Source organism: Emericellopsis atlantica, assembly GCF_019669845.1.
Source record: "Emericellopsis atlantica unplaced genomic scaffold F5Z01scaffold_24, whole genome shotgun sequence".
In the NCBI taxonomy this organism is placed as follows: domain Eukaryota; kingdom Fungi; phylum Ascomycota; class Sordariomycetes; order Hypocreales; family Bionectriaceae; genus Emericellopsis; species Emericellopsis atlantica.
Window position 1 is genome coordinate 238748 of NW_025764726.1, and position 18056 is coordinate 256803.

Below are 18056 nucleotides of genomic sequence, written 5' to 3' on the forward strand. Positions count from 1 at the left end.
TAACTTGCAGAATGTTCGCATCCTTGGACGGCTGGAGCCTACCACAGCCCACCGGCCTTTCAAACATTAGAAGAGTATGGGATTGACTTGGTCGGCTGTGAAGACTTGTGCAGAATCGCGTCACGACCTGTTGTTGATGTAGTTCAGATAATGTCTCGGACTACACGAAAATCACAGAGTTCGATGCATATTAATGGAATGCAATTTGTTCTTACTTTATTTTAGCTATCAAGCCCAGCCGCTTGCTGCTTCTGGATCAACAGCCCAGTTCTCAAGATCGTACATGTAGGCCATAGTAACCGGATCGGCTTTCAGCATAGTGCAATTATGATCGGGGAATGTGTAAGAAAACAGAAAGCAGCCCGACTGCTGGTCACACTTGAAAATACAAGCCTTGAAGTCGGCGGTGACAGATGACGAGTTCCCGGGCCACAAGGGTCGTGAGGTGGAGGCAACAGCAGCGTCGAGCCCACATTCAATTGTATAACTTCTCCCCCATGACAAGTCGTCGCCGCTGTCAAAAAATGATTGAGACTTGCCGTCATACTTGGGGCAAATGCCGGAGCTGTCGGAATCGGCCGTGGAGTCGGCGTCGGGACTATGAAGAGTGAAGGCAGATTCAGTACATGTATCCAGGCCAGCCGTATCCAGAATGCTCGCCATGTAGAGTAAGCGCAGAGAAAAGGGAATAATCATGATGAAACCATCAAATCAGTGTGCTGGGCATCTCACTCATTCGGGCCTCTGGCCAGAATGGCATGTCGATGAGTGCGCCCGTTCGCTTGAGATGCCCACATGGGGACTGCGACGGGATATCGCGAGGAGTAGAGGACTCACCTAGTGCTGTTGTGCTTCAACCCAAGACCAAGTCCCACGCCGACGCCGACGCCAATGATGACGAGACTGATCAGAATGGCGGCGATGATGCACGCAGTCTTCCTTCGAAGCCCGCAGCACCTTGTGCCTCTGTGACGCGCTTCAGACTCCTCTGCAAGACCCCTTTCGACGTCAACGTCTCCTGAATATGGATGCACGGCCTCGAGGCCGGCATAGTGTGGCGACGTCGCTGACTGGGGAGACGTGAACCCCGGGGTCGGGGACCTCTCCCATTGTTTCTCGTGCTGCGTGGCAGTCGTGCCGAGAGGTTGTCCTTGAGAGTCAGCGGCGCTCGCATCATATACCTCGGGAGCCGACGCGGTATGGTCCTGAGCATTGGAAGTATCGGGTGCGACTTGTAGACCACTGTACATGTAATCTGACTCGTCAAAGGGTCGGTGATGGACGATGAGGCCCGACTGATGCGCGTTCACGTTGGTAGCCATGGTCGCGAGCGCGGGCCAAACTCAGCAGAGCAGACAGATGCCTTGCTCCGAGATGGGGCATCTTGGCTACTTATGCCTTTTTGCTACCATGCGGAGGAGCATTCTCAGTCATACGGATGGCATGCGCCTCCGCCAAAGCCGTGCCTAGACACGGCTTAGAATCGATAGCGTTGGACGAATATTTGTATCTCTCTGTCTACAGCCTTGGCAGCTGAATGGAAATGATGCTTTTTGGGGGGTTCCAGAACGGCGCGGGCAACGCCAAGAAGCATCGGCGTCCTATACTATACTGCAATTAGTTAACATTCAACAGCGCCCCATGATGGGTGATGGGAGTCCTATGTAGTTTCGTCGTCCGTTATGCTAGCTTTCATCGCTATTAAAAAAATATTCCGCTATCCCCGGTCCTCCAAGCACCTCCTCTTGAATTACAGATTCCGATACGTGGATGCAGTCGTCGTTGTCGTCTGCGTCGTCGACGTTGGCGGGCGTGAAATGATGAATGAAGCCGCGCGCATCCAAACCATCGTTTGTTAACATTGACCCTGAAAAGGCACGCTGGAATTGAAACCTAAATGAACTTTGTAGTGCCAGTAGTGGTCGCGTGACCCTTCCCGCCATAATCGATGTAGTCTTGCATTGGAGATCCTTTGCGTTCAACGCTGTTAAGGACCATTGTGAAAGAGATGACAGTCTTGTTCAGACACTGCCCGGGCGCCTTTGGCTAGTTGTTATATATCCCTTGCAATGTTTGATTATCGGAGTCGGCGGCGCTGGATGTAGTCGTTTATTCCATGACGGATCTTATTTACCTCGCTTTGCCGGTGAAGTCGTCTAGTTTCTTCTAGATTCATAATTTTCTGTTCCAGAGGTTTGATAATGGCATGACTAGGTTATTGTGCGCATTTATTATTTATCTCTTTCGCCGTGAAGCACTCGAATCGCCGTGTAGTCTTTGTCGTTGACGATCCTCATTGTCGGACTCGCTACGGTAAAGGCGTGACTATAGGGGCAAAGGTGCGCATACATGCTATATAATTAGTGGTTAATACCGTTGGCACCTATTAATGCAATAATCCACCGTGCTCCGTACTCGTACTTAGTGTACGAAGTAGTCACTGCTGATGTCTCGGCCGAATTATTGACCACTGAATAAGCTCTTCCTTTATTCCCACCTGTTGCTGCGTCACGCCTAACGATCTCAAGAAACCCTGGTCGCCAGCTTCTCATAGAATGCCGAAAGACGCCTCGGTCAATCCAAGAGCCAAAGACAGCCTACTCCGTACTGAGAGAACCATTGCTCCTTCGGCGGCAAATTATTCCTCCGTTCTAAATCAATTGCTTGGCCCCCCAAGTGCCCCAACCCACACACATCCCCGACCCAATTCAGCAACCCGGAGGCAGTCCGGATCGCCCAAATAGTCAAGATCCAACACGGACCTCTATTCAATATCCTGCGCAGCGGAAGGTGATGGACCGGAGAACGTGCTGGTTCCGCAGGCATGGCGCTACGGCTTAAATACTTCAGAACGGACATCTGGATCGCCCTCCAAGACTTGCCCCTTCATTAGACGACAAAGGTTTGCTCCAGTACCACCAAAATGAAGTACCAACTCAGTCTCGCAGGGCTGCTCGCCCTTGCCCGAAACACGGTGGCCCAATGCAGCGGCACGTTTGAGGACATGACAGCGGAGGCCTTTTTGGCGGCTTCCAACCCAGCGTGGAACCTAGGCAATACTCTCGACGCCATCCCCGACGAAGGCTCCTGGAACAACCCCCCCGTCGTCGCCGCGACCTTTGACGCCGTCAAGGCAGCCGGTTTCAAGAGCGTGCGCATCCCCGTCACGTACACGCACCACTTTGTGAGCGAGGCGCCCGACTACGAGGTCGATCCGCAATGGCTGCAGCGCGTGTCCGACGTGATTGACTTTGCGTTGGAGCGGGACCTCTTCGTTGTCACAAACGTCCACCACGACAGCTGGGAGTGGGCGGATGTGAGTGCCTCCGATGCGGACGTCGAGGCCATCCAAGCCAAGTTCCGGGCCTTGTGGGTGCAGATTGGCGAGAAGCTCGCTTGCAAGCCATCCTCGGTGGCGTTTGAGAGCATCAATGAGCCGCCGGCGCAGACCGCAGAGGATGGTGCCCACGTCAATGAGTTCAACACCATCTTCCTTGACGCGCTCTCGGAGACGGGCGACTGGAATACCCGTCGTGTGGTCACCTTGGCCGGCGGCAACAATGACGCCACCAAGACCTCGCAGTGGTTCGAGCCTCCTGCTGAGGTAGCCAACCCCTGGGCTCTTCAGATTCACTACTACAGCCCGTACGACTTTGTCTTTTCTGCTTGGGGCAAGACTATCTGGGGGAGCACGGAGGACAAGGCTGCCATGGACAGTGAACTGGGCCTTGTCAGGGGAAACTTTACAGACGTGCCCATCTACGTCGGCGAATTCAGCGCTACGCCTCAGAGCACAGAGTCTGCTGCGCGTTGGAAGTGGTTCGACTACTTTGTGTCTGCTGCTACGGACATTGATGCCGCCGTTGCCCTCTGGGACAATGGTCTGGACTATCTAGACCGCGAGACTGGCGAGTTCCGTGATCCAACTGTCGTCGACATCATCCGCAACGCCGCCAATGGTGTGGCCAACTCTCTGCCCGACAGCACCGTCGACGCCTCGGCCACTGAACAGTGGACATCTGCCTACATTTCCAACCAAGTGGGTGCCGCCATCACCGAGCAGAAGCTGCCTTACCTCTTCAACGGCAACACTGTCGAGAGCATCACCACGTCCGAGGGCACCAAGCTCGCCCAGGGCACAGACTATACTGTCGGCTGCTCGTCCATCACCTTTGCCCCGGACTTTATCCGCACCTATATCACCGCTGACTCGGAGCCTGGTGTGTACGAGACCCTCACGATCGATTTCTCGGCCGGCGCCAGCACGACTGCCACCATCGTCCAGTGGGACGCGCCCACACTCGAGTCTACCGAGGGAACCGCTGTCACCGGTCAAGACCTCGTCATACCCATTGAGTGGGCAGGCTTGGAACGTCTTGCCACGGTCAAGTTTGTGGCCGAGGATGGAACGTATCTTGTGGATGACTGGACCCAGTACCTTGGTCCCCTGCAGCAAGGCAGGGGCACGTGGGACGGACAGTGGAGTTTCGAGGGCGACAATGTGATTATTAGGGCGTCCATCATTGACATGGTAGTCAGTCTGGGGCAGCCTGTCACTTTTACCTTTGAGTTCTACCCGCGCGTAGAGGGCAATGTCGTGGAGTATGTCCTTACACCTTGAGGGCGTGATCTGGGAAGGAAGGCTTGCACATGAGGGAGCCACACGACCAGGTGCGAGGAATAGTCATTGATTAGATAGTAAGAAATGGTAGAAAGTGGACCGCTAACAATGAAATGCACTACACGCCTTCATCTAGAACGCCCAAAGCAGGGATAGGTAGCCTTAAGTGAATAATAATAATAATGTAAAATCGCAGCAAATACCTAGTCAATACCCTACTGGGTTCTTTAACGGGCGTTAGAGAGGGTGCTCTAAGGCTTTCAGGAGAGGGGGACGGCAGGACAAGGTCGGCGATAGTCTTCCACCGTTTATAGGTCTATTATAGACTCGACAATGCAGACTGACTGGCGTCTAGTGCTAACGCAAGGCGCAAGAAGGCATTACAGAAGATACGAAGCCACATATAGAGACGACTAAGGTACCCTGACCCCGACAGGATGCACGTGGTTAGGGAGGGGGTGGGAGCGGGGTTCTTAATCTTGTTCGTACACGTTATTAAACTGGTTGAAAACTTGAAACCCTTTTCTCTGATGACGGGCGTGATCACATCCACGAGTCACGACACACCCAGCCCTATGATTTCGAATCTCTAGCCATGTCACGCAACAACGGCGACAACAATGTTCCCAATGCTACGGTACAGCCGCACACGCTCTGTTCACTCTGCCAGACGTTTTGGAAAACCACGTGGAGCGCGCAAGCGACCATGTGCGCGCCGCAGCATCTCTTCCACGCGCCTCGCCAATCCCAAGTGGTGTCCAACGCTTCGCTGGGCTGCCACTTTTGCTCCATCATCGTGGCGAGTATTTCTGGGTGCACCGGCTGCCATGGACGTGAACAGCAGCCTCCGGGCGGTGATGAAAGGCCCATGTACATATCGATAGCCATGCTGGACCCGGACAGCGGCACGTTTCTCATCACCCTGTTCGCCTGTGAACAGTCCGGGGTGGCGAGCCACGACCAGATACTGAATAGCCATACACTGACGCTGCGTCCAATTCGAGGTATGTCAGCATGTCCAGAAGGCGCAGAGTCTCCCGGCCAGCACCAAAAACAACAAGCACAAGAACCACTGGCTTTGTCGCGGCTGCGGACCAGTACCTTTTCCGAGGCGTCTGCCGAGTTTATACAATCCTGGATCCGCGAATGCCAGACGACACACTTCTTGTGCGGGAGCGACTCTTTGGCTCTCGAGCTGCTTGGTCACGGTCAGACGCTGGGGTGGCCGAGGCGTCTGCTGGACCTGAAGGCTTTCGAGGACCAGGAAAAGATACGGCTCATCGAGACCGAGGGGATGGTCCCACAGGTGGAGTATTGCGCGTTGAGTTATAGCTGGGGCCTCAGCAAGCTATACGTGTTGACGTCCGCGACCCTGGGGGATTTCCATCGAGAGATTCCGCTGCCAACGCTGCCCGTCCTATTGAGGGATGCCATTCAAGTCGCCAGGCGTCTCGGTTTCCGGTACTTGTGGATCGACGCTCTCTGTATCATGCAGGATGGAGGCACCTTGCCGGCCGCGTCGGACGACTGGGTCGATCAGGCGGGCAAGATGAGCGACATATTCGGCAACGCCACGGTCACCATTGCCGCCTCTGAGTGCGTGGACGGTACACAGAACCTGATCAGGTCGCGGAATCCGCTGGGCCAGACCATCTGCCGCCTGGATTCCTGCGCGCAAATCCCCTATGAAGTCGTCCCGCCCTGCACACCCCATTGTCTGTCGCATTCCTTTGACCGGGCGCAGTATCACCTTGACAGCAGGGCGTGGGTGTTCCAGGAACGCATTCTGTCACCGCGGACAGTGCACTGCACGCGGAACTTTATTCACCTCGAGTGCAGGACCGAGCTCAGGTGCGAAGCTGCGTGGCCTGACGGCGATCATTGCCACCACCAAGGCGCCGTGTCCAAGGCGGACTACCAGTCCCTGTTTATGTTTTCCGCCTGCGGCCTAGGCCTAGACGGGCTTGACGAGTTGGCCGTGGATGGCTTCCTCGGCGTTTGGCACCAGCTGGTCCGACGATACTGCCGTACGAGCCTCAGCCGCCGTCCAGACTTTCTCGTGGCCCTGGCCGGTCTGGGCACGCGGATCCAACAGACCTGGGAGCTCACCTGGTCGTTTGGCCTGTGGCGAGAGCACTTGCTGCGCGACATGCTGTGGTACGTGCGACGGGGCCGGGGAGCACCTTGTCGAGAGAGGGCGCCCACCTGGTCCTGGGCGAGCATCGAGGTGCGGCGAGGTGAAGTCGTGCACGATCCCGCGACACGCGTCTCGCTCGTCGCCGAGGTCACAGCGGCGCCCGAACCGTCGGACTTTGCGAGACAACCGTCCATCTCGATGATGGAGGGTGAGGCGAACAAATACTCGGTCAGAATTGTCGGACAGTTGAGACGCGGCGCTCCGGACGCCGCCTCGACCAGTCGAGCTGGCGTTTTTCCTCACCGGAACTGCTTGGATTTGCGAGACGACCATCCAGAATGCCCCTTTCACCCAGACTGCGACCTCCCAGAAAACGTGGAGCTATACAGCTTGCTCGTGGCTCACGTCGCCGGTGGATTCGGGGAACGGACGACGGGCAACAACCCGCAGACCTCAAGCTGGGAGACGCAGGTGGGACTTGTCTTGACGCCCGTGGCAGGACGCCCGTCTGTGTTCACGCGAGTAGGGTACTTTCATCACGACGTGGTGCGCGGGACGGCTGGTGTCGAGCAACGACAGCCATGCCTCTTTGACGGCGCCGAGAGGAGCGAGGTGGAAATCGTTTAAGCCGAGCCAGAGCCCATGGCGGCCAAGAGATGGCGGACTTGTCTCGCCTTCTCCTTGACCCGCGTGGTACGCCTGCTGGTCGGCTCGAACCAGATCAGGGCCTCGCCCAAGGCCTCGTCAAGGAAGCGGCGCATCGTATGCAGGCATTCGCCGACAGCGTGCGCATCGTCGCCGCCGCCTCGCCCGGACAGCTCCTCAAAGCGCCTTTGCTCGACACGGGCCAGGCCCTCAAGTGCCGCAAAGCGTATCTTGGCCCGCCCGAAACCGCCGAGGCGCTCTGCGCGCGCCAGCGTCGTCGAGTAGTGCAGGCGACCACCGTCCGCGCTGCCTGTCCACAGTTGGTCGTCCGCGACGTTGGTCATGGTCCACAGAACATTCCGCGCACAAGGCACGTAGAAGGACTCCTGGTCCCGCAGGAGCTGCGCGCGTCGGACGGGCCCCTCGGTCCGGTCTCGCCCGTGGTACAGACAGTCGCACAGGCGCTCTTGGATGTAGAGTCGATGCCAGGTCGTCGGGCTGCGCTCCGAAAAGACGGCCAGCGCGGCCCGGAGACTCGAGACGGCGGCGACCAGGAGCGTGTGCGGCGTGGAGCAGCAGAGCGAGAGGGTCCCGAGGAACATGGTGAGCGACTCTGGCAACCGCAGGATGGAGGCCATGGCGGCGGTGTATCCGAGCAGAGACGCCAGGACAGGAGGCCCGCCGCGCGCCGTGCATGCCGCCAGCTCGCACGCAACGGCCAGCAGTTGGGCCAGACTCATCGGGTGGCAGTCTTGGAGCAGAGGGCGGACTAGATCGAATGCTCGACCAAAGTGTACAAAGGCGCCGCCAGCGCTGCCGCCCCGTACATGTACCATCTGCGCAAGACCCTCCTGCATGCGGTCCCCGAAGCGTCCATGCGTGGTGAACTGATGGACCTCTGGCTCGTGGACCAACCCAGCACGGCCTAGTCCAATGTATGCCATGCAGTAGTCACGTAGGCTGGCGACAGCCCTCTGCTCAAGGCATGTCATGTGCGTCGGGCCCGGGTGACCAGTGCCGCTCCCCCCGTTCCCTTGGAGCAGCGTGACAGCTGTCTCATGATGGTGGTGGCCGCCGCGCGCGAGTGTGTGCGCAGTCGCCCGGGCCCACTGGACAGGCTTCCGGATGCCCTTGCGCCGGAAGAAACAAAGCACCTCACTCATGGGAACACGACGTCCCCGTATCAGAAAGCAGGGCTCGGGCCATGGCCACATGGCAGGGTCAGGGTCGAGCAGACAGAGGGCCGCCACCATGTCGCGGGTCCGGTTGTTCCTCTGCAGATTCCACATGGTGATTCTAGTCCTGACCATGCGCGTGTTGACACGGTATCCAAGAGAGACTAAATGGTGGCTGATCTGCGCCATGGTCCAGCGACGGTCGATATAGAGCTCCCTCACGACGGGGCGCAGGTGCGCCCAGTCTGCCATGGTTGGCTCGACACCGGCAAGGCGCTGGGCCTGGCGTCCAGCGATATTCATCGAGACTAGACGTGGTTGGAGGAGGACTGGGAGGTTGCGGCGCCGGCACACTCTACCCCCAAGTCAGAAGAACACGGGGCTTTTTGAAGGAGGTCTCGGGCGTTTTGAACGGCACAACGCCGCGAATATGCGAGCGCGGGCGTTTTTCAATGTGCAGTGGCTTGGGCGTTTTGAGTCTTGAGTCTTGACTTTTCTAGACTGGCGCGTGGCGGCACCAAAGGCCTGCACGCCCACGCCCACATTCCTTGTTCGTCAGCTGAAGAGGAACGAAGCATCTCGTCAGTGACAGTGAGCCTTGGCGGCTCGTGAGTCGTCCACATGGCGAACGCTAGCACGCGGGATCTGAAATGGTTTGGCGTTGGCGTCAATAGCTCGCCTCAGCCGCGCGCCAAGTCTCCAGTCCCCAGCTCCAGTCCGCGGCACTAACATGAACCAAGCCATGCTTGAACCGCTGCTCTGCCAAAGCGCCCAGAGTCCAGACTGCTGTTCCGCATGTAATTAGCGTTGGCTCGCGAGTTGCCTTGCCGAGAAGCCTCGCTGGGCTCTCGTCGAGATGCCGTCGGGCATCGAGTCTGCTCGCATCAACCAGACCAAGGCTGGCATGCCAGTCCAGAAGGTTTGCACGGCCCTAATTAACAATTCGACCATGAGCCCAAGACTAAGAGGCCCTGGATCACCATAAAAAGGCAGGCTGTCGTCTCGTTGAGCACGTCCTGGGCGAATACGCTGCACCACTCTCAACAAACATACAGTACACGCCACTCCTGTCCATTCGCCATGACCCTCGATATCTCCGGCATTAATGCCACGTCACTCCACAATGTGGAAACCTGGGTTCGCGCCTACGAGAGCCTGGCAGAGCAAGGGCTTGCGTCAATCGGCCCGAGTACCCAGAACGCCCATGAGGTGCTGACGGACCAGCTGAATGATGCATGCAAGCAGCTCATCAGTCGCCAAACGACGTACCTCCAAGATAGCGACGAGTACTCCAACTACAAGCTGGCTGCTGGCGTGGGTGGACTGGTTCCTTTTGGAAAGACGATTGTGAGCCACGCCAAAGGCAGGAAATTTGCCGGCATGGCTCTCAGGCTCCACGGCCTGGCCGACACGGAGGGACTCAAGGCGTTGCACGATGCCTTTATCAAAGCACAAAGTACCAACAAAGACCTGGCCTGCAAGCTCTCGCTGAATGCAGGCGCCATCACCCTGGAGCATTACCTGGAATTGGGCGACTCGCTTGCCGAGGACGTGGCGGTGGACACAGCATCCGAGCTCGTACACATGAAGCCCATCATCGGCCAGCTCATCTCCATGACCTTTGCGTACAAAAGGATGGACGACAAGTTGACCTCCATCTTGGAAAAATCGGCCGAAAAGGCGACCGAGGTGCATCGACAGCTAGTGATACCAACCGTCGTCTTCGACATCCTCAACAAGAACACGAAGAAGGCGGGACGCCACGCCTTCAAAGTCTCCTCCATACCCGCTGAACTGTTCCAGTTCAAGGACTCGTCCCTTGCGGACGTGACGACAAAGTGGTTGAAGGAAAAGGGCCAAGAGAAATGTGTCAAAATCGCAGCGTCGCACGTGGCCGAGAAGTTGGCCGCCGCGGCAACCACCTAATCCGACTAGGCGACGAGTTGTGTCCCATAAGAACTTGAACACTTCAAGAATCGCACAGTGTCTAACCAATTTCAAAGAATTTGGGGCAGTTGGTCCAAGGTTCATGCCAGGATGTCGAGTAGGAATCTTTTTGTAGCAGCGAGCGGTGACTCAAGACTGAATACATGCATTTTTAGTGCTCTTACTCTATCGGTGTCACTATATGAGCGAGTATGACTGTAAGTAGCTCAAGAGAGCAGATATTTAGGTCGACAGCCAAAATGACACCGCGAAATCAGCCGCGGGCTTCAGTCATGGCCTCTACTCTTTGAGCGATGGGCCTAGTTGAAGAGTATGTGGCTCCCCTGAGAGGAGAAATCCACCAGGGCCTTGGGTCGACTCTCTCTGTTGATTCCACTCCCAGAGTGTAGCACACCCATTAGGTGTAAGACAGACGTCTTTCTTTGAAACGCCATTGAAACCCGGTCATTTCCTCAAAAAAAGCACTATAGAATGCATTGGTGCTGTGAATCGCCACGGACTCGATCACGTCATGGTCAGCACATTTACATTCAGCACAACATATTACAACTTACTCAATCAAGTATAAAACAATCTGTTTGCTGACACAGATTAAAATATCTCAACCCCATTAAACGGTGTACCTAAAGCTCGCTTCACCCTCCAAGACAACCTCGCCCCGATCCGCCTTGGTGTTCTGCTTGCGGAAGATAATTGTGTTGATAATCGTCGTGCACACAATCAAGATATTCAGGCCAATGCACACCCAGATACCAGGGATATACTGCGGCGCGTCTTGGGACCTAAACACGGTGCTGCCCGCGATGCCGCCCAGGCCTCCAAAACCCACGAGCGTAGCGGACGCAAACGCGCGCTTCCACTGGCCGCGGATGTTGTTCGCCTGGTAGGCCATGACGGTGGGGATTCCGCCGTTGGAGGCGGCGCAGATGAGGAAGCAGCCAAAGTAGCGGGCGCCCACGGCTTCGGCGTAGGCCTAAGGGAGATAGATGTCAGTGTCTGTCTGTGGGAAGATGGCGCAGGAGAAGCAAGCACGTACCAGCAGGGGGAGGCCGATCAGACCGAGTGAAGCCGTGAAGAGCAGCAGAGGCCCACGGACATGGTATTTATCACCGACCCAGGCGCAGAGAAACATGACGAGGCCGGCGCCTGCGTAGGGCGGCGCGGTGAGCAGCTGTGATAGCGCGACGGAGAAGCCCATGTTCGAGTTTAGAATAATGGGGAGGAAGAAGGCGAGGGCATAGGCCTGGGTTGTCAAGGAACTTGCGTCCGTGTCAGCGCATGTGTCCTCTCCATGTTCAATGGTGATGTGGTCAGTACTCACAAAAACTGCATCGCAAAGACCCAGAGTTTCCAGTCCTTGCCTGCGGCGGCCCACCGGCGGACATTAAACTTTTCCGAGGAGGCGTCGTTCCTGTCCTTGGCGATCCTTCGCATAATCAACGCAATCTCGTCTCGCGAGATGAACTTCCAGTGGTTCTTGTCAATGGCCACGTCGGGAAAGTCGACGAGAAAGACCATGCCGAGGAACGAAGCGGCGACGGTCATGAGGCCGAAAATGATAAAGATCCAACGCCAGCCCTCGAGGCCACCGAGACCATCCATCTGCTGCACGCCAAAGGCCAGGATGCCCCCCAAGCCCGAGGCCACGAGACCGAGACAGTAGAAGCCGGCGTAGCGCTTGTGCATGTCGTAGCGCGAGTACCATGTCGAGATGAGGTAGACGATGCCCGGGAAGTAGCCGGCTTCAAAGAGGCCGAGCAGCAGGCGCAGGGGGATGAGGACGACCCAATCGTTGACAAAGCCGAAGCCGACCATGACGACACCCCAGGCGAAGCAGATGCCGGAAAGAAAAGGGCGGGGACCGAGCTTGCGGGTGAGGATGGTGGCAGGGGGCTGGAGGAACGTATATGTGATGAAGAAGACAAGGGCAACGGCGGACTGGATCGAGTTAGCCAGCTAGCGAGACGTGTTCCTGGTGAAAATCTCAGCGATGGGGACGGTGAGGCATACGTAGCGGAACCCAGTGACCATACCCAGGTCGACGTTCATGCCGGCGATGCCAGCGTTGGGCAGATTGGAGCGGTCCATGAGCGAGTTCATGTAGATGATGCCAGCGACGGTGATGAGGCGCCGGTCTACGCGGCCGATAATCTTGCGCTGCTCCTTGTAGGAATACACAGGATCGTCATCGAGAGCCTCGACCATCGGGCTCACCTCCTTCTCATGGTGATCGGCGGAGGCCGACCGGGGCGTGGCATCCTTATGCTCGATGTTTTCAGCGTCGAATGCCATGTCCAAGGTGTATCAGGATAATTCAGCAGCTGGGCCAAATGTGACGAGGAAGAGTTGGTTGACAGAGGGGAGGCTGAGCGACGAGACACATGTGGCATCTGGGGCTTTTAATACATTTTGACACTCACCCACTGCTGAACATGGACGCACGAGAAAGACAAGGGGCAAATCTTCTGGGGCACGTGGCTAGGCATGTTCCATTGAGGGACCAATCGCTGCTCCTTTGCCCAGCCAAGACAGACACGGCAAGGAAACACAACTAGCACGATACCGAGGTTGTCTTGCCTTGGCCTTGTATTTTGGGCACATATCGTTTGACAAGTGAGAAGCTAGGCTGGGCCGATCTGAGCTGCTGACGCGCACATCAATGCGCCACACAACCTTAAAAGTTTAAACAAGAACCGTAAACAGGGCCCCCCCTGCCCCTGGAGTTTAGGCTTACAGCGTAGCTTCCCCAGATTTACCCCACAACTGCCCGGAACTTTGTGGGGAGCACGGTAATACTATTTGCTTACTCCTCACAGCCCAAGTACTACAATTTCGTAAGTCGAAAATGCTCGTACCCCGGCCAAGGGCTAGACAGTGGAAGCAGGGCCTCGCCAAGTCTCGCGCTGTATTGGACGGGCTGAGATGACGAGGCCCGGCATTCTTGATCCTTGGCTGGCTGCCGGTGCCCCTAGGACAGTTCGGGGGTGACGCCCGAGAGGCGCTATACGCGAGGGCGCGAGGGGGAGGGGAGCACATCGGATCGCCAAGTCTGTATGTGGGCAGTGCCGAAAAAGAGTTGAGGAGTTGGATGTGGCGGCTGGAGAGGCGTTGCGGAGAGGAGCAGGTGTGTGGAGAGCAGACGCGAGTTCAAGACGCGGTCATGGCGATGACGGGCAAATGCGGAGGTGGTGATGAATGACTGGAGACACTGGCTGGTTCTGACACAGCCACCATCTCCGATTCATCGACTCTGGGACTGTTTCCTTGCATATGACGCTGCCATGACCGAGGTTGAGGCGCTTGTTGATGTGGGCGTCAGGCAGTTTGCGCCAAACAACGCCTTTAATCAGGCTGCACCGCTCCGGCCTAGACACTAAAGACGCTGTCTTTGTGGTCTCGCGATCTTCTGGCGTCGAGCTCGCCGAGAGGGTGGCCAGTCCCGCGGCGCAGAAGGAGCTCAACACGGCGCTATAATCCATTGCAGCACATCAAGTCGGTTGCTTCTGCAGCGCGCTGTGCGCTTGGCGGCCGTCAAGTGCGAGCAGGGCATGGTAGACAGACTTGGCGAGGCGTGGTTGACCATGCTGACGGACATGTTGCCGCTCATGGTTTCTGGCATCCTAATAAGCTTGCGAGCATGGCATCCAGAACAGACTCTCCTCGCCTCCGCATTCGTCGCTGATCATTCACAGTTCCAGCCTGCGCATCTCCCCACCAATTCACTTGGTCGAACTTCTCTCGATCCCTCTCCACCACCGATTCCCACGTCGCGGGCGAATACCCCCGAGGGCGAAAGAACCATACACGTCCTAGATCGCAGAGATATATACGAACCCATGGTTGAACCGTCTCTCATCAGGGTGATCGTAGGGTGGCAGCCGGACACTACCGCCAGAGGCTTGAGCCCGGGCATACTTTTGGAAATACTCACGATCGAGCATCCAGACCCAAGCACCTTTAGGCTGACTTTGTAGGAAACAACCGTTGCCATCGTCGGCGACTGGACCAGGTGGCGGTGTTTGCTCTGGTAGCGCTTCGAGTGTGCGGAGGGACTTTTCGTCCACAATGAGGCAATGGTCGTTGCGCACGTATTGATCCAGGATATTGAGAGCGTGTTCCTCTACCCACTGCGTGAAATGCTGCCCGATAGCCATGAAATCCTCGTCGCCGTCCTTGGTCTCACAACCTGCCACCACGGTCTCCATAGCTGGGTATTCGTCGATGACGTCGAATTTGAAGCGACGGGCAAGGTCATGAGAAGGAAGTATCTTATCATATATAGGACGGGCATCGAGCTGCGTGTAATCCCCCTTCGGATCGAGGTCGGTGTAGCGTGTCTGCGTGGCCCGGTATCGAAGCCAATGGTCGAGCTTTGCAATGCCACGCTGAAAGCGCTCCTTGGCGTGAGGTGCGAGATGGGCACTATAAAGCGTGAAACCCCAGGTGTACGGGTCCTTTGAGTCTTGGATTCCCCATTTGTGCACGTCTAGTAGGTCTCGGAGGACGTAGTATTCGTTCAGGTCAATCGGATGAGAGGTTTTCAACATCTTATCGAAGCCTTCAGGCTGCCAATATGCGTTGTAATCCACGGGGCCCGCGGGGGCGCGTGGGTCGGTTGGAGGTCTAGACAAGGCGTGCTTTGTCGGATGTAGGAGATGTAATTAAGCTTCAAACTTTAAAGAGACAGTTGAGACCCCTCTTGGTCACGGACTCACGTCACGTGCCGCTCCCCCAACCCAGCATTTTTCCAAGGTGAGGCAACGTGTACTAACCTTAACAAGGCGCGATGGTGTCATCCAGAGCGTTGATGATACGCCGATGCTAGCGACGAGAAACAACCGTAGCATGAGTTGGATCGATTCTGAAGAGCTATCTATATAGTTCGTTGTCTGCAAATTTGCCTGCAGGAAAGTTCACTCAATTCCCCATTCCTCATCCCCCGTGAAGAGCGCGCCCAGAAACATGACATCCGCCAAGCGACCCATTTCATCGATCATCGTCGCTGATGACCTTGGCTTCAGCGATATTGGGCCGTACGGTTCGTAAATCGCCACGCCCATGCTCGAAAAGCTGGCCAAGGGTCAAATGACTTGCCCATGACCAACTTTCACACCGCGCAGGCTCGCGCTGGGGTTGCTGCGACGGCGCCTTCACGCGGCTACAAAGTTTGGTCCACAGAGGGTGGCCTCCGTTGTCCATGCCTCATCCGGTTCCCGAGACTCACCAAGGCGCCTGCAAATACCATGTCACATTCCTTCACTACAGTCATGGACATTTTGCTAACAATACTCTGTTGGCGTATCGTCGACCATGCGCATTATAGGTGAGGGCTTCCTCACTCCAACCATGTTGTGCTCAGCCTCACTCCGCCTGCTCTCAATAATCTGAATATTCTGAACTTTGAGTCTTTCTACTGATTACAGGAGACCTCAAGTCAACCGCAGACTCGGTGTAAACGTGGCCCAAGCATTGGGTGCGTAAAAGCCAAGCCATGGGGAATAACCCTACATCCCGTGTAAGAAGCTACTGTGCCAGCCTTCCAACGGACCGGACTCTAAACTGACTTGACCACAAAGCTTATTTCCACGGTCTTGTGACGTGGCCGTGCGTTACATAAGCTCGAACACAATAGTTGAGTGTACGATGCCGCTACTGGCACTGCTCAACTACTATATAAAGCCACTCTTGTCGCCCAGTGACTGTTTTATGAATGACTTCTTTTCCCACAACCAAGCCACCACTGCAGATTCTTATCAAGTCCCCGCATCATGGACACAGCTTCTTCTCCATCGGATTCACCCCCGACCTACTCCTCGCTGGGACCATCCGAGTCAGACGCAGCCATCATCGAGAAAGAGTGGACTCGCTTTTGCCCCAAGGACAAGTATGAACAATGGAAGAAGAAACCGAATTTGATCTTTGAATTCAACTCACCCGACTTGATGAGAGACCCTCACCACGGATGGCGTGCACAGCTTCTTGTGCATGACGCTAATATCCCCAAACTAATGAGGAAAGGCTTCAGTTTGACGTCGGCCCATTTCAGCCACGCCGAGTCGTCTATCAGTCTCAAGTCACGGCTGAGCATTGCTCTATCCTTAAGTTTGTGTCATGCGCGCATCTTTTTCTTTCGTCGACCAGCTTCCGAGCTGGGTTGCTATGGTAAAGTCATTGTGTGGTCGCGCAGTCGCTCCACGATTGTGAACTTTGACCTGAAAGGGCTCCGTCGTGACACGGTCACAAAAGTAGACGGGTGGAATGTGCGCAATGCCAAAGTGTATCAGTTCAGGTCTGATCCGAAAGCGTGTTTCAATGCTATATATGCCCAGATGCCGTTGGAGGGGTGGTGGCCTTGGCCGAAGGCTCCAAGTACTCGAGTCGCTGTTAGGTCGGGAGAGCAACAGTTGAAGACGACCGACAATCAAGATAATCACTGAGCTCGACGAGAAAGACGATCCTTAACGCCCAAGAGAATCATCAGAGGTACCAAAAGAAGGATTATATATGCAGTACATTTGAAGAGAGAATTCCTACAACCGTCAAGTATCTATTGCGTTGCGTCGTCTTAGAAGGATTATGGTATACAAGGCGCCGAGGCAAAAATAGCAAACACAAGAGGAATCATAAAATTGACAGATACCTTTCCTTAGGGCTGCTACTCATGGAACCTTGTGTAAGGAAAGAAGGCCGTGTCTACGCCGTGCACTGATGGTTTGGTCCTCACACCATTGACTCCTTGACCTTCACATCTCGCCAATTACATGTCAACTGAAAAGAACGAGCAGGACAGAAGACTGTAGGCCTTCCGACTTCCCAAGTTAAAATTGCGGCGGAGCACCGATTGCAAACTGCTACGGTTATTTTAATGTTTTCGAGCAGCGGGTTAGAATTGGTGCTTGACTATGAATTCAGCCATGAAACGAGCAACGGAATTTATTGAACGGCTGCAGCGGAGTGAACGGAAAAGCGGCTGTACTGATATCAAAAGCAGTTACGATCGCACGCAATGCAATGTCATTCACATCAGTCTGTTGAAAAGAAAACCACGTAGTGTTTCTGTCGACGGACTTTGAATACCTAATAGCTCGTAGCTGGGTCGGCACAAGGCATGAGATGGATAACAGACTGACTGCACAAACTCCAGGTTGCTCTTCGAATCAGTTGATTGGCAAAGGACCTGAGAAAGGTTGACTTTGCGCCCGAGTAACTCCTATTTGGGCTCAAAGAAGCGAACTTGAAAGTGTCGAAGAGGGGTTGTCAAGGGGGTTCCTGTTCCTGCAACGTGTTGATGGACGTTCTCTTGGTACCTGGCTTAGGAAAGTATGTTATTAGCAGCCTGCCTCAGGGTTCTGGTTGAAAGAGAAGGCACATTCGTAGGCAGGGTACGTCGGCAATCCTTCGCGAAACTCAATCACTCGCGAAACTCAAACCCACCACTATCCTAAAGTTCAACCCAAATCTCTAGTTCTGTTTACTTTTGCAATGGGCAGGGAACAACTCTAACATTTGGTTCAACATTGGTACTAGACAG

At 55.5% G+C, this 18056-nt stretch overlaps 8 protein-coding genes across 8 annotated transcripts; 4 read left to right on the forward strand and 4 right to left on the reverse strand.

Annotated features, from left to right (window-relative positions):
* Nucleotides 1-200: 200 nt before the first annotated feature.
* On the reverse strand, nucleotides 201-1448 carry F5Z01DRAFT_662376 (uncharacterized protein). The gene is made up of 2 exons (XM_046263945.1): nucleotides 838-1448; nucleotides 201-598 (listed from the first exon to the last, which is right to left on the reverse strand). Exons 1-2 carry the CDS (start codon nucleotides 1320-1322, stop codon nucleotides 229-231), a joined length of 855 nt encoding a protein of 284 aa, XP_046115824.1. The 5' UTR covers nucleotides 1323-1448; the 3' UTR covers nucleotides 201-228.
* A 1275-nt stretch (nucleotides 1449-2723) lies between these two features.
* F5Z01DRAFT_662379 (glycoside hydrolase superfamily) lies at nucleotides 2724-4776 on the forward strand. Its single transcript, XM_046263946.1, has one exon. The coding sequence runs from the start codon at nucleotides 2924-2926 to the stop codon at nucleotides 4619-4621; it is 1698 nt and encodes a 565-aa protein (XP_046115825.1). The 5' UTR covers nucleotides 2724-2923; the 3' UTR covers nucleotides 4622-4776.
* Nucleotides 4777-5327: 551 nt separating this feature from the next.
* On the forward strand, nucleotides 5328-7245 carry F5Z01DRAFT_626553 (heterokaryon incompatibility protein-domain-containing protein; the record flags this gene model as incomplete). Its single annotated transcript, XM_046261487.1, has 2 exons — nucleotides 5328-6986; nucleotides 7084-7245. 2 exons carry the CDS (start codon nucleotides 5328-5330, stop codon nucleotides 7243-7245), a joined length of 1821 nt encoding a protein of 606 aa, XP_046115826.1.
* A 136-nt stretch (nucleotides 7246-7381) lies between these two features.
* Nucleotides 7382-8830, reverse strand: F5Z01DRAFT_682966 (uncharacterized protein; the record flags this gene model as incomplete). Its single annotated transcript, XM_046265805.1, has 1 exon — nucleotides 7382-8830. The coding sequence occupies one exon, from the start codon at nucleotides 8828-8830 to the stop codon at nucleotides 7382-7384; it is 1449 nt and encodes a 482-aa protein (XP_046115827.1).
* Nucleotides 8831-9658: 828 nt separating this feature from the next.
* Nucleotides 9659-10504, forward strand: F5Z01DRAFT_676478 (uncharacterized protein; the record flags this gene model as incomplete). Its single annotated transcript, XM_046265259.1, has 1 exon — nucleotides 9659-10504. The coding sequence occupies one exon, from the start codon at nucleotides 9659-9661 to the stop codon at nucleotides 10502-10504; it is 846 nt and encodes a 281-aa protein (XP_046115828.1).
* Nucleotides 10505-10792: 288 nt separating this feature from the next.
* F5Z01DRAFT_256860 (major facilitator superfamily domain-containing protein) lies at nucleotides 10793-13036 on the reverse strand. Its single transcript, XM_046258542.1, has 5 exons — nucleotides 12536-13036; nucleotides 11847-12463; nucleotides 11562-11784; nucleotides 11080-11498; nucleotides 10793-11024 (listed from the first exon to the last, which is right to left on the reverse strand). The coding sequence occupies exons 1-4, from the start codon at nucleotides 12815-12817 to the stop codon at nucleotides 11136-11138; spliced, it is 1485 nt and encodes a 494-aa protein (XP_046115829.1). The 5' UTR covers nucleotides 12818-13036; the 3' UTR covers nucleotides 10793-11024; nucleotides 11080-11135.
* A 736-nt stretch (nucleotides 13037-13772) lies between these two features.
* On the reverse strand, nucleotides 13773-15321 carry F5Z01DRAFT_691448 (uncharacterized protein; the record flags this gene model as incomplete). The annotated part of the gene is made up of 3 exons (XM_046266156.1): nucleotides 13773-14334; nucleotides 14360-15162; nucleotides 15241-15321. 3 exons carry the CDS (start codon nucleotides 15319-15321, stop codon nucleotides 14208-14210), a joined length of 1011 nt encoding a protein of 336 aa, XP_046115830.1. The 3' UTR covers nucleotides 13773-14207.
* Nucleotides 15322-16072: 751 nt separating this feature from the next.
* F5Z01DRAFT_256802 (uncharacterized protein) lies at nucleotides 16073-17013 on the forward strand. The gene has a single exon (XM_046258541.1). The coding sequence runs from the start codon at nucleotides 16294-16296 to the stop codon at nucleotides 16960-16962; it is 669 nt and encodes a 222-aa protein (XP_046115831.1). The 5' UTR covers nucleotides 16073-16293; the 3' UTR covers nucleotides 16963-17013.
* Nucleotides 17014-18056: the final 1043 nt, after the last annotated feature.